The following is a 15,895-nucleotide window of genomic DNA, read 5'->3' on the forward strand; positions in this document are numbered from 1 at the left end:
GGTCAAATGGTCACTATCAGTAGTGGTCCAACATCGATGTCTTACAAAGTAAAAAGATTCTGATAAAAGCTGCTGTAGCCAGTAAAGGCAATTTCAGCCCAATTAATGTTCAAACTGGCAACATGGCCAAGTAACTGGTATGGAAAATGGACATAGTTCAACTAAGGTTACAGGCCATAATGGATTGAGGGACTGGTTCTTGGCTCACACCTTTTCTTTCCCTCTCCTCCTGCACCCTCAGTACAATGCTGCCAGATATCAGGATTCAGCTCTTTCCATGCCATACCCCATCATGATGCTGTGACACCCCAGGACACCTTTTCTTCATTTGGGGTGTTAATCTGCAGGGTGCAGCCAATTCTGAAAAGCCTCGGGTTCCCCAAGTTGGTACGAAAGAGGAACCCACAGTCTTACCAGTCAGCAACTCAGTGTTAAACCCCATTATCCCCTCCTTATCTCCAATGATACTAAATAGCAAATGTCAGCCTTAAAAATACACCATCTTGCCATAAATGACCTGTTTGTTTCAAATGGTAATGTGACAACCAAATTACACACAGCAAGGTTACTCAAATGGCAAATGAAACAAGTGATGGGGTAATTGTTGGTGTTGGGCAAACAAAGAATGTCAGCCAAGGCACCAGGAGAGCTTCCTGCTCTTTTTTGAAAAGTGAATGTGATCATTTTACACAGGCACATGGGGTATCATTCAAAAGATTGCATCCCCAACAATGCAGCACTCCATTATTCCACTGAAGTGCCAGCCTCAAGTATGTGCTCAAGTCCTGTAGTGGGGCTTTGAATCTACATTTTATTCAGAAGTGTGTGCACAGATTTGTGCTGATGCTTCCACTAGTGCTCTTCCTCTATAAGTTCCTGAATAAGAAGGATCAACCAACCCATTTGTTAAAATGGGTTGTTTAAAGCTAGAATGGATAGAGGCCTAGGGAGACTGGCAAATCAGCTGAAAACCAATTTTAAAATGCTATGAAAAGAAATATAATAAAACATAACTGTTGTAATAAAGATCTCTGCACTCTTCTTTTACCCTATTCTAGCCTGAGAACAGTGGTCCAGAAAGTTGCCTGTATGACCTTGCAGCTGTGGTGGTGCATCATGGTTCAGGGTGAGCACTTTTGTTTTTAATTATCTTAGATCTGAGAGGTTTCACATAATGGGCAAGCACTTTTCACAGAGAACTGTTGTAAAATCTTTATTCTAAGATTTAAATGATGTGACAAGTACATTACACTCAGTGCTGGAATCGCTCCAACGAACCCAATCCATTACCAAGAGTGTACGTTTTTGCTCTCTTTAAGCAGTGAGCATTTATCTAATTGATAAATTAGATAATTAAGGCCTGATGCTTGTGGGGAGTAAAATTAATTTGCACAGTTGGTGCTGAATCAACCTTAGGTTACTGTGTCCCTACTAACCATCACCTCATAACCTGATTAACCATTGAACCATCATGAATTCCTATTTAAACAGAGAAAAACATTGAAATGGACAGAAGAGCATTAATAGTTTTAATAAATTTTCTAAGTCGTTCTGATTCTATGCTCTCAATCATTGGTTTTAAAAAGCTGATGGCTTTAACCATTAAACAAAATATAGTATTTTTAATAAATTATTATAAATGTTTAATGTACCTTTTGAATGCCGGGTACCTCATTTGGCTAAACAGCTAGTGTGTGGCTCAGAATAATGCCAACAGCGCTGGGTTTGATCTTCATTCTGGTTGATTTGGACTTGGCGCTTGCCTCTTGTCCTCCCCCATTAATAAAATCATGACATAAGCTGTGGTTTGGTGACCCTGGAATTGTCAAGGATGTTACCTGGAGAAGAAGCAGCTTTGTATCGTATTTTAAGTTCAGAACCGAAACCGTGCTTTAAAAAGTGGCCAACGTCCACATACACAGATTCAATGTAAATGTATCTCTGAGTGAAATGAATGACCTTAGTACTTGTCTTGTTCAAGTGTGACTTGGTTTAGATCTTGTTTTGTTTTCAGTAAAAGTCCTGCACTAACTAGTGGTTCAGCTGAGCTGATCCTCAGATTGTGGTACAATGTTCATTTTGCAGCTCTAAGGTTATGGGTTTTCAGAAATGTACTTGTAAATGCAAAATCAAATTCCCACTTGTTGCTGCAAAACTGGGTAACTACTGGGCTTTCTCTGGCACTGTACAAATGTGATGTCCTCATGCTGAGCAGTTCACAGCACAGCAGGTGTCAGAGCTGTGGAGAAGCATGCTGACCACTCACTACGTCAGGAGGTAACTAATAATGGCTGATAAAGGAAGGTAGTGAGACTCAAAAGGAAAGGAAAGCTTAGACCAGGTTTGTCCAACCTGCCACCCGTGGGCCACTGTGCGGCCAGCCTGGATTTTCTATCCGGCCTGTGGACCCCATTTTTAAAATGCCAGTAAGTAGATTTGAAGGTTCTGTGAGTTTCTGCTCCTCTAATCACAGCACAGGCTGTTTCTCTCCTGCGTTTGCTGTTGATAGGATCTTTAGTGAGCATATCAGCAACAAAAGTGGGGGAAAACAATCCTTAGGGGAAGCAGCTTCCTTCAGTCTGAGGCCTGAAAAAAATGGTGCGAAAGCAGTGGTAAGTCTGTTGGGGCGAGAGGGAGGTTTTTAGGGGGTGGGGAAGAGTAGAGTGACTGCCGAGAGGTTGGGGGGGTGGTAGAGAGAGAGCAACTACCAAGTGGGGGACTAACGGAGGAGGGCGAGGGGTAGAGGAACTACTGGAGGAGGGTGAAGGGGAGAGGTGGGAGTGGGAATGAGGGGGCAGAGGGACTACCTGGGGGGGCGGTGAGGCGGGAGAGCGGGATGATCAGATTTATTGGGGGTGGGGGTGCCGAGGCGGGAGAGGGACAACTGGAGGGGTGTTGAGGGGGAGCGGGATGGCTGGAGAGGTGTCGAGGGGGAGAGGGACTACCAGAGAGGGGATGATGTGGTCGGTATGGGGAGAAGGACCCAGTGGTTTGCGAAGGTAGTTTCCCATCATCATCATCTCGAGGGCATTTAGGAATGTGCAATAAATGCTCACCTCGCCAGCGGCACACTCATCCCATGAACAAACTTTAAAAAAGGGGGTGAGGGTGTAAGTGTCTGGCTCACTCCCAGTCCCAGGGTTTACACTCTCCCCCCCGTCCCATACACCAGCAAACTCGCCCCCCCCCCCGTTCCACACACCAGCACACTCGCCCCCCCCCCCCCCCCCCATGTCCTACACACCAGCACACTCGCTCCCCCCATGTCCCACACACCACCACACTCGCCCCCCCATGTCCCACACACCACCACACTCGCCCCCCCATGTCCCACACACCAGCACACTCACCCCCCCCCCCCATGTCCCACACACCAGCACACTCGCCCCACCCCCCCCATGTCCCACACACCAGCACACTCACCCCCCCCATGTCCCACACACCAGCACACTCGCCCCCCCCCCATGTCCCACACACCAGCACACTCGCCCCCCCCATGTCCCACACACCAGCACACTCGCCCCCCCCCCCCATGTCCCGCACACCAGCACACTCACCCCACCCCCCCATGTCCCACACACCAGCACACTCGCCCCCCCCCATGTCCCACACACCAGCACACTCGCCCCCCCCCATGTCCCACACACCAGCACACTCGCCCCCCCATGTCCCACACACCAGCACACTCGCCCCCCCCCATGTCCCACACACCACACTCGCCCCCCCCCATGTCCCACACACCAGCACACTCACCCCCCCCCCATGTCCCACACACCAGCACACTCACCCCACCCCCCCATGTCCCACACACCAGCACACTCGCCCCCCCCCATGTCCCACACACCAGCACACTCACCCCCCCCCCCATGTCCCACACACCAGCACACTCGCCCCCCCCCATGTCCCGCACACCAGCACACTCACCCCACCCCCCCATGTCCCACACACCAGCACACTCACCCCACCCCCCCATGTCCCACACACCAGCACACTCACCCCACCCCCCCATGTCCCACACACCAGCACACTCGCCCCCCCCCCCATGTCCCGCACACCAGCACACTCACCCCCCCCCCCATGTCCCGCACACCAGCACACTCGCCCCCCCCCCCCATGTCCCGCACACCAGCACACTCACCCCCCCCCCCATGTCCCGCACACCAGCACACTCGCCCCCCCCCCCATGTCCCGCACACCAGCACACTCACCCCCCCCCCCATGTCCCGCACACCAGCACACTCACCCCCCCCCCCATGTCCCGCACACCAGCACACTCGCCCCCCCATGTCCCACACACCAACACACTCACCCCCCCCCCCATGTCCCACACACCAGCACACTCGCCCCCCCCCATGTCCCACACACCAGCACACTCGCCCCCCCATGTCCCACACACCAGCACACTCGCCCCCCCCCATGTCCCACACACCAGCACACTCGCCCCCCCCCATGTCCCACACACCAGCACACTCACCCCCCCCCCATGTCCCACACACCAGCACACTCACCCCCCCCCCCATGTCCCACACACCAGCACACTCGCCCCCCCCCATGTCCCACACACCAGCACACTCACCCCCCCACCATGTCCCACACACCAGCACACTCGCCCCCCCCCATGTCCCACACACCAGCACACTCACCCCCCCCCATGTCCCACACACCAGCACACTCACCCCCCCCCCCCCCATGTCCCACACACCAGCACACTCACCCCCCCCCCATGTCCCACACACCAGCACACTCACCCCCCCCCCATGTCCCACACACCAGCACACTCACCCCCCCCCCATGTCCCACACACCAGCACACTCACCCCCCCCATGTCCCACACACCAGCACACTCACCCCCCCCATGTCCCACACACCAGAAAACTTGCCCCCCCCATGTCCCACACACCAGAAAACTCGCCCCCCCATGTCCCACACACCAGAAAACTCGCCCCCCCATGTCCCCCACACCACACTCGCCCCCCCATGTCCCCCACACCACACTCGCCCCCCCATGTCCCCCACACCACACTCGCCCCCCCATGTCCCACACACCACACTCGCCCCCCCCATGTCCCACACACCACACTCGCCCCCCCCATGTCCCACACACCACACTCGCCCCCCCCATGTCCCACACACCACACTCGCCCCCCCATGTCCCACACACCACACTCGCCCCCCCCATGTCCCACACACCACACTCGCCCCCCCATGTCCCACACACCACACTCGCCCCCCCCATGTCCCACACACCACACTCGCCCCCCCCATGTCCCACACCACCACACTCACCCCCCCATTTCCCACACACCAGCACACTCGCCCCCCCCATGTCCCACACACCACACTCGCCCTCCCCCCCCCTGTCCCACACACCACACTCGCCCCCCCCCTCCTGTCCCACACTCCACACTTGACCCCCCCATGTCCAACATACCAGCACACTTGACCCCCCCATGTCCAACATACCAGCACACTCGCCCCCCCTTGTCCCACACACCACACTTGCCCCCCACCATGTCCCACACACCAGCACACTCACCCCCCCAACCCCGTCCCACACACCAGCACACTCGCCCCCTCCCCTCATGTCCAACACACCACACTTGTCCCCCCGTCCCACACACCAGCTCATGCCCCGCCCCCCGCCCCACACACCAGCACCACCCACCCCGTCCCGCGCACCAACTCGCACAGTGGGTGAGGGTGAGTGAGTAAGCACCCTGAGACTGGGAGTGAGCTGGACAAACAAAATTTGACCCCTCTCACACTGAAATGATCACCTCTATTCATTACTCATCTTTTAAAATGATCAATATTGCTCTGACATTGGTTTGGTTTTGCTCAGCAAGCTGTTTCTTTTCCTCATACCTCAACATTTTATTGAAATTCATGTTTAAAGTAGCGCCAAATCTTATCTTTCTGAAATTTGCTCATCAGCCCCTTGAGCGAGAAAAAAATTAAGATGCGTCCCCCCCCCCCCCCCACAAGCAAAAAGGTTGAACAAGCCTGGTTTAGCCCCTGAACACTGCTTTAAGCTGGGTTAGGCATTCATCATTTAACTCAATTTATGTAACCCGATGATAATTGGCAAGCCCAACGAACTGCACTTTCAGAGCCAGGTGTTTTCCACTAGACAAAATTAATGGTTTTCAGTTGAAAATAAATGTCAGTCAACTAAATGACTTTGAAAATGCAACTTGTTATTACTGCTAAGAGTTTAACTCATTTGTAATGCTGCTTCATGAAACCACAAAGGAACAGTAATACATTCAGGCATCTTATTTTATTCATTGGCATTTGGTTGTCCTGGAGTGCAATAAATAGGAAAATTTAAAATGGGCCCTTTATATTTTTGTTTGAAAAGTAATTTGGAATTACAAGTTGGAAGTTAAGGGGGGAAAATACTGAGATGTACTCTGAATGGTATCTGACTGGCTGAGATGCATGTTGAAAGAGATCCTGGGATGTTATTTGACACTTGTGTCCAGTCACTGTACAGCAGAAATCCACAAAGCAAGTATAAGGCTGCATTGTATTTTTAGATAGGCAGAGTACAAGGCTAAAGCTGTACAGCGCTGAAACTGTACACCTTAATCACATGCTTCTTGATAGGTCAGATCTAAGCTCTGCAGACCTGCCACATCCAGTCGTGGATGATGGTGGTCAATTAAACAACTAACTGAAGGAGAAGGCTCCACAAATACCCCCATCCTTAATGGTGGGGGAGCCCAGCATGTCAGCATTTGCAGCCATCTTCAGTGAAAAGTGCTGAGTGAATTATCTATCTCGGCCTCCTCCCAAGTCCCCAACATCACTGATGCTAGTCTCCAGCCAATATGATTCACTGCTTGTGAACTTAAGAATGGCTAAAGGCACTGAGTGCAGCTAAGGCTATGAACCCTGACAACATCCCGGCAGTAGTACTGAAGACTTTTGCTCCAGATCTACAAGATTTCAATTTTTAAAACTTTTACTGTAACAACAAAACCAAAACCAAAAATGAAACATGAATTGGCAGGCAAGTTGTATTCAATCGAAACCATCAGTTACACTTTAAATGGCTGTTACTACAAACCTGGACCTCAGATTTCATGATGGTCCCTTCAGCATATATGGCATTAATGTCAGCCACATTGTCTCTCAAAATCTTGGTCTTTCCCAGGTAGAGTTTCAGTTCCTTTATTCACACAGGAATTAGACATGAAGCCCCATCCAATAGCCACTTTACTCCACCTGAATTTCACAGGTACAATTTCCACTAAAAGGCGCACACTCTTCCAGATCCCCCTCAGCTCTGCTTGCGGAACCAGACTTTTTGATCATCTTTTCGATCTGTTCCACGACTTTCTCCCTTCGCTGTCTCAATCACACACAGCACTCCGCAGCCTGTCTCTATTGTTCTGACCACTGACTAAAATTTGATCTCTCAATTTTGTGGTTTTCCAACTTCAGCTTCAGTTTCCCTAGAAACCCAAGGTCACAAGCTGATTTCACAGAATTCTGAATCATAGCCAGGAATCCAGGGTTACATACCATTTTCCAGAAACCTGGTTTCTTTTTCAGTTAGGAACTGTCAAAAAAATACGGGCTTTGAAACCCCACAGTGAGTGCAGACAGCAGCTTGCAAACTATGAATTTCATCACAGTACAGCTTCAACACTGGCACCAACCTGGCAATGTGGAAAATTGCCCAGGCATTTCCTGTCCACAAATCCAATCTGTCATCAGTTTACTTTTGGTTATCAGCAAAGTTGACAAGCGCTATCAAGAGGCAATAACCTCACTGATGCTCAGCTTGTGTTCTGCCAGGGCAAATCAGCTCCTGTCCTCATTGCAGCCATGGCCCAAACATGTTAAAAAGAGCCGTGTTCAAGAGGGGAAGTAAGAATCCAGGCTGGGTTTGACCGAGTGATATAGCGAGGAGCCCTAGCAATATTGAAGTCAATGGGAATTGAGGGAAACTCTCCACAGTCACACCTAGCACAAAGGAAGATGATTGTGGCTGATAGAGAGCTAACATCTCAGTCCCAGGGTAGTGTCCTAGACCCAACCATCTTCAACTGCTTCATCAATGACCTTTCCTCCATCATAAGGTCAGAAGTGGGGATGTTCGCTGATGATTACAGTGTTCCATATCATTCACAACTCCCCAGATACCGAAACAGTCCGTGTCCATATGCAGAAAGACTTGGATAACATTGAGACTTTGGCTGGTAAGTGGCATGTAACATTTGTGCCACACAGTACCTGGCAATGACCACCTCCAACAATAGGGATTCTAACCACCTTGCCTTGACATTCAGTGGCATTACCATCTTTGAAACCCCTACCATCAACATCCTGGGGGGGGTTACCATTGACCAGAAACTGAACTGAACCAGTCACAAATACTGTGGCTACAAGAGCAAATGAGAGGCTGGGAATTCTGCAGTGACTAACTCGTCTCCTGTCTCATTAAAGCCTGCCCACCATCTACAAGGCACAAGAGCCTGATGGAATACTCTCCACTTGTCTGATGAGTGCAATTCCAGCAACACTCAAGAAGCTTGACACCATCCAGGACAAAACAGTCTGGTTGATCGACACCCCATCCACTATCTTAAAAATTTACTCCATCCACCACTGACGCACAGTGGCAGCAGTGTGTGCCATCTACAAGATACATTGCAGCGACTCGCCAAGACTCCTTAGACAGCACCTTCCAAATCCATGACCTCTGCCACTTACAGGAATAAGAGCCCCAAGACGCACGGGAACACCACCACCTGTAAGGTTCTCTCCAGTCCACATACCACCCTGACTTGGAACTATATCGCCATTCCTTCACTGTCACTATATCAAAAACCTAGAACACTCTTCCTAACAGAATTATGGGTGTAGCTATACCAGGTGAACTGCAGTGATTCAGTAAGGTGGCTCACCAACACCTTCTCAAAGGCATTTAAGAATGGGCAATAAATGCTGGCCTTGCCACTGATTAAATATTTTTTTAAAAAATTACTGTATCCACTTCTGGTTACCAAGAGATTAGGGAAGCATCTGAACCCCAGAATTGGTGCAGGTGTGGAGCTATGAAATGTGACCTGAAGCTTCAGTGAGGTTAATCCCATGGGGATTTTAAAACAGAAGCCGAAAATTATACAGGAAGAATTGCATAGCTAAAAGATCCATTTCCAGTATAGTAATAAACTTATAGCTGTTCTATGTAAATATGATTCAGTTTAAAACAGTGGAGCTGAAGCACAGTTCGACCTTTTTAACACTCGAGTTAAGCCAAGTATGGCACTTGATCCTCTCTCTCTTGGTGCATGTTTGATCATTTCTTTGCACCCAGTGGAAATGAGCCAGTCATCCTGGTCTAAATAAAATGCAGACTGAAGATGCCCAATAACTTGATGTTTGTGCTGAAAAGCATATTTTGACAGCATGATCAAGCAGCAGTTAGTGGTTCTAGACTCTAGCTGGAGGTAATTATTCTTCATAAACCAGGCAGCAGTGTTGCGACATGCTATACCATAACACAATGGGATTGGGACCCAGGTGCCAATTTTTATATAGTGAACTCAGTGTTGTGGGGAGCTGGAGCTTTTCCTTCAAGAAGGGAAAGCAATAAGGTGAGTCACTCAGCAATCCTTTCAGGAGCCAGCTAGCCTGTTCTGTAGGGCAGGGATCAGTGCCTGAGCCTGACCCAAGAATGGGAGGTAATTAACTTTTATAATTGCATTGTATAATTGCACTATGGTATGTATCTTGTTTTTGGCTGCTATTCTATGCATTCACCAGTGTCTGGGGCAATGGACAAATGTATTCCACACTTAACAAATCACAAAGCACTATATACCAGGATTGATTTACTATGCAGCTCGCAACTGGGCTGGAAGCCAATGTTGTTAACTTTCAACATTTGTGTGTTTGGCTATGTTGCTTTTAAACAGTTTTACCATTTACCATGTATAAGCATCGCTGCTGTAAGGCCTACCTTTTCTGAGTGACTGATAAAATTGGTCATCTGTTGCGGTGATTGCAATTGTTTGAGCACAGTCACTTGGACGATGCAGGTCTAACCTCATGCACTGTAGGTAATCTTCCCCTTTTGCTAATTTTCTCTCCTCCTGTCCTGAAGGCAATAACTCGTTGCTGGAGTAGGTCTCAGTTTTTAAACTCTCATGTATTTATATCCAAGTGTGCCATGAGTCTAGACTGTGGGTGTTATTGTATATCTTACAACAGAATTTACCGATGAAATTTACCATGCGGAGTGGGAAGCTCTGCAGTTTCCTTTCACACTCTCAATCCTCCTGAGGTCAGTTATTATACCTGCATTCTCCTCCACTCCAGCTGAGATCAACTAGATCAGCCCAGGGATCAAATCTGTGACCGTCCTGGTCTGTGACTTAGCAGCTCACTGTAAAATTGAAGATGAGCAAATGCCGTTGACTGATTGAAACTGATTGCATTTCACTTAATTATCCTGTTAAGCAAACCAGCCTAATTCTGCCTCCAGTATCCCACCTGGCAGATTATTCCAAATTCCTATTTCTTTTGAGTGCTGTTCCCAGTATCAGTTGAAAATGACTTTGTTCTCTGATCCTGCCTTTTGCTTTATTGGAAGCAATAATCTGGGTCTGCCCTATCTCTACCATTCGTTGAGGTCGCCACTTCCTCAATCATAGATTTTTAGCTTCTCTCTCCTTTACACCTAGCTCATCCTTTTTGCACTTGATCGATCTTGTTGCTCTTCTCTGCAGCCTCTGTAGTGATTGTTTTATGGGGCATAGTAACCAGAGTTGAAACTGAATAAATGCATTACCATATCCAGGAACCAAGCTCCGTTCTCTGTTGTAGTGGGCCTAAATGACTGTTTCTAGTCAAATGGCTTTAGGGAAGACATGATTTAACTTGGGGAAGCTTGTTTTTATGCGGTCTGGAGTATGTTTCCACCCAGGGCCACCGCAGAGCAATCAAACACCATTATATTCATTTTAGCAGAGCCTTACTCTTACCAGATCCTAATTATCCACCAGCATTTTCACAGGGGAAACCATTGTGCAAGACTTGTTTCATTGCTCAGAGAGGTTACACCAGGACACTTCTGGTTGACATGAATTAGCCTAGCCCCACAACACAGATATTACATGTAATTTAAGGCATATGTAATTTCTTTACTCCAATTCAGAGGGTGTTGCTGTTACCACAAGTATAAAAACATAATGTGGGGACTCCAGGTTATGAGCCGATATTCATTATGCGCTGGAATCCCTTCTGTTACAATAAATAATGGAGGCTCACTCTAAATTCATGAGAAATGTGTGTGTAATTTCTTGAGGATATGGATAAGAATGTGTGTCTGGCAGTCAGACGATAAGGGGATGGTGTGGCAAAGTGTTGGGCTTTGTATTTTCTTTGGATAATTCCTTATCCAGTTGATTGTATAGTTGATTGTTATGTAAAGCAAATTGAAATTGACTGAAGATATCTAGATGTTGCAAAATATGTCCTTTCTCAGTAGAGCAGTAACTATTTTTTTTTGCCCCTCAGAGTTGGCTCGGGTCATTACACTGCATATGCAACTCATGAAGGGCGTTGGTTCCACTTCAATGACAGTACTGTTACATTGACTGAGGAAGAAACTGTAGTGAAGGCCAAGGCCTACATCTTGTTCTATGTGGAACGCCAGACCAAATCGGGATCAGGCACCAAACTTTAATGCATCCCATCTTTTTATATATACAAGTGTTTCCTAACATATATGCTGAATTGGATCGCACACAAACAGTTCCACGTTTCCACAAGTACTTGATAGCTCAAGACTATTTTCATCTTGCACTTTTAAATCGCTGATGAGAATTCTGTTTATTGCACCATTACTAGTGTCGATAAAGTAATCGAGGAGACCTGATCTAATTTTAGCCTATCACAGAATATTTTTGAATCTGTAATGGCTGCTCTTGATCAAGAATTTAGTAGCTGGGTTGACATTGAGATTCAATATTTTGAAATGACCTCTGTACTGTAAATTGTTAAATAGCATTGGCTGGCTTCAAGGTGCATTTACATCGGTGTTTCTTCAAATCTTTTACACTACATCTTAGTCTGCAATTCCTCAATTGATACAAGATTCAGGAGTCGTCTTTGTTTCAGCAGTCAATCTCCCAGTGGCATACCGAGTGATGAAACATTTCAGTTTAGAGTGACCACATGAGACCAATAAAGTGCTGATGTAAGTGCTTAAAATGATTGTACGCATATAAAACTGGTTGAGGGTGCTTAAACAAACTACTGTTGTTCCCTTCTCTCCGGCAAACAAGTATATTACTGTGTATATCCAGAAATATGCAGTTCAGTATTATGAGGTACATGGAGTGTAAATGCACCTTGACTCTGCATTGCTATAACTCCCTGTAATACTCTTGTACCTGCCCAAGATTTTTTTTAATGGAAATAGACCATTCTGTCTGTAATTGTGTTTTTTTTTGTTGCCATTTCTCTTGTGATCACTTGTAAACACTGGTAACTCAGAACAAAGGGTTTCTGCCTCACACTCACCTGTACTACACAATTACATCTGTGTTTTTACATTTTAATTTAGGAATTCGACTGTGGCTTTTTTAAAAAAAAAATTCTCATTTTCTTGAGGCATTGCCAGACACTTTTGCATCTTTCAGAAAGCAAAAACAATTTTAAAAACAGAATGATGGTGCAAAAAATAAAATGAACTGCTGGGTTTAAAAAAACAATGGACTCCTCTATTCCAATACTTTGCTGGGCAGAGTAGGGTTTATGTATAGCTGTCTGCATCACACAGTGCCAATGAATGGCTATGATTTGATTGGATGTAGGGTGGTAAATATGGCTTATAATTTGCAATGTCATCTGATTAAGAAAGACAAATTAAACATGCTGGGTTTTACATATGGGGGAACCAGGGAGGGCTGTATCTTTGAAAAAATTGTGTCTGACCATTTATTGTATGCGGTGTACAACATGAAACAGAGGTTTACAGCTATCGGAAGAGTCTTTTACTCATATATAAAATGGTATGATTATATTTTCGTACCAGAATAAAGTCCTTTTTACTTATCAAAGACACTTTTTCTCATAAATTCCGTTATAGTGGTGGTTTTGGAACTGAATGTTTTAATCACATAATGAGATGAAGTGATGTATTTGCATGTGGATGTACTGTACCAGGCAGCAGAAGAAATTGCAGTTCAGAGGTTTTTGGCATGAGACTCCTGTCTCTTAAATGTGAAAACATGCACATCCTAAACTTGAATCTGAATATTAGAACTGTACAAGCTTATTTAAAAATGTTAAATTGTTTTGATCGCAAAACATGAACTGACACAGTAACAAGAAGGTCAAATGGCATTTATTCAATTTAATCCCCACAAAAAAAAAGTCCTATTGTATATGTACTACTATGGCTGCTTATAATGATGGTATGTATATTAGTAAATGTTCATGTACTGTTTCACTGATAGTAAAGTGCAATGTTAATGATGCAAAACAGTGCGTTTTGTTTTTAAGCATAAAGCATTTTATAAACCCAGTTTCCTTCAGTTACTGAAGCTTTTATATTTATAGCTGTACCAAGGTGTGGTACTTGTCAAAATGTCAGCAGTTTGTGGTCCCTGGGAGGAGACATTTAAATTTAATGCGTCCAGGCATTTATTGCTGGGCTAAACTTCACTAAGATGAATCAATTGTTTACTAACCTGCTGCCAATGTCCTTTTTATCAGTTGTATTTAATTTGATTGTCCTCCGCACTTTCCTCAGGGAAGTGGAAGCCCATCTGTGTGCATTTCTCTGTAAAGTGACAGTGACTACATTTCAGCAGAAGTAATTCACCAGTTATGAAGTGTTTCAGGACACCTGGAGGGTGTGAAAGCCACTCTTAAGTGTAAATTATTCTTTAACTGTATTTAATTATTCTTCCCAGCTTCACAAATTAATCTCCTCTCCTTGACTCTTTGAGGTGGGGCTCCTGTGTCTGAAGGGCTGTAAAGGACAAAGAGTTTGCCATAGCTTCTCGTCTCTGTAATGTTGCAACTTCAATAGTGAATCCCTCTTGGATCTGGCAGGACCCTCATGCCTCCTGCCGTCGCCAGAGCTGTGAAAATCCTAACTGAGGAGTCCATGGAATAAAAGGAACTGGGATTCTTAGTCATTAAGTTAGACATTACCATTGCATTATGAGTAAATAAATGTTTAGCATGCTAAATAAAAACCCTCTGACCGCTACTTTTATCAGAAGCATTTGCCTGTACAAAGTTAATCAATTAACTGCTGCTTTAAAATAATAATGGATTTTCACGTTGCTTCAGATAAGTACCCAGCACAAAATACACTGGTTTGTAGTCTAGGTTGATGTCATCTCATGCAACGTTAGGCCAAGTCTCTATTTGCATAACCAATTGCAAATACAATGTATGAAGTCAGTATTGTAGGGGTGGATGGAGGCATTGGCTTTGCGCCACACTTGCTTGTCATGGAGGCACTTGACCTCTGTTCTCCTCAAATGCTGGAATTGCTTGATGACAGAGCCTTCTCCATTTGGGTCTGTTCCTGGTTGTTTTAAAACCATGATGATGGATTCTCCCGTCGCTTCAAATGAGTGTTAAGCACAAAATACGCCAGGTTGATGTCATCTCGTGCAATGACCCCCATGTATTGACATACCACTTTGCATCAGGCTGGCCATCATGTCATTGTGAAACTAACGAATGACACTGATCACCTTTTCAGGGCAAGCTCTGAGGTTGGCTTTCGGATTGTCTATACGCTTGAATGTCCTGAGGTGCAGGTTCCCGTGCGCAGCTGGCTGTAGTTTACTGCCTCTGGTACACGGGAGTCTCCATGTGACCCATATGACCTGACCAATCCAGCAAAGCTGAGCTAAATGAGCATGTTTTCGATGCCGGGTATGCAGCACTTTGTAAGAACCTCTGTGTTGGAGATTTTGTCCTGCCGACTGATTTTGCAAATTGATCTTAGAGCGACTAGAAGCATCTTTGCTGTCTGTGATGTTGTTAGGTTGTCCCAAGTCTCTCGCCCACAAAGACCACTGCCTGGCAAAGATTTTGATCTTTGTTCTAAGACAAACTTCATGGTCTTTCCAAAGTCTTGAGAGTGAGCCTGCTAAACACTGAGCTTGCTTTTGCCAGGCAGTGGTTGATTTTGTCATGCAGTGTAGTGTTACTGGAGAGGATAATCCCAAGGTAGCAAAACTTCTGTTTTGAGCAGAGGAGCATATTGTTGATGGTGACTGTGGGGTCTTGGAGAACATGCCAGGGGCAAGTTGATACAAGATCTGTCGTCTTCAGGCTTATTGTCATGCCAAAGTGTCTTGAGGCTAGGGCAAAGCGATCAACAAAGCAACTGAATGTTCTCCAGAGCATGTGCTATGAGATTGCAGTCATCCGTGAACAAGAATTCACTCAGTAGCTGTTGACTAACTTTTGTGCAAGCCTTGAGCCTTTGCAAGTTGAGATTGCTGTCTGCCCTAAATTGAATGTGTACTCCTGTGTCCAGATCTTTGAGTGCGTACTGGAGCATGGATGAGAAGTACATGGCAAACCGAGCTGGAGCTGATACACAACCTTGCTTGGTGCTGTTGGTGACGGGAAAGGCATCCGATGACACACCACTTTGGATCAGGCTGGCCATCATGTCATTGTGAAACTAGTGAATGACACTTATCATCTTTTCAGGGCAGCCATATTTGTACAGAACCTAACACAGGCCTTACTGGTTTACTGTGTCAAAAGCCTTGGTCAGGTCATCAAATACCATACAGAGGTTATTGTTCTGTTTGGGGGACTTTTCTTGAATGTGACATGCTACAAAGATCATGTCTACTATTCGCTGTCCTGCATGGAAGCCACACTGATTCTG

General features: G+C 46.2%; 1 protein-coding gene across 4 annotated transcripts in view; it reads left to right on the forward strand.

Annotated features, from left to right (window-relative positions):
* The window catches only part of usp3 (ubiquitin specific peptidase 3), a 97,335-nt gene extending 83,786 nt beyond the window's left edge, over nucleotides 1-13,549 (forward strand). For all 4 annotated transcript variants that reach the window (XM_078532499.1, XM_078532502.1, XM_078532500.1 and 1 more), the window contains 2 exons: nucleotides 1,059-1,126; nucleotides 11,536-13,549. In XM_078532499.1, the coding sequence (XP_078388625.1) occupies nucleotides 1,059-1,126; nucleotides 11,536-11,704 (237 nt within the window). In that variant the 3' untranslated portion in view covers nucleotides 11,705-13,549. The remainder of the gene's footprint in view (nucleotides 1-1,058; nucleotides 1,127-11,535) is intronic.
* The last annotated feature ends 2,346 nt before the right edge of the window (nucleotides 13,550-15,895 follow it).

This window comes from Cetorhinus maximus, chromosome 30 (assembly GCF_964194155.1).
Source record: "Cetorhinus maximus chromosome 30, sCetMax3.hap1.1, whole genome shotgun sequence".
NCBI lineage: Eukaryota > Metazoa > Chordata > Chondrichthyes > Lamniformes > Cetorhinidae > Cetorhinus > Cetorhinus maximus.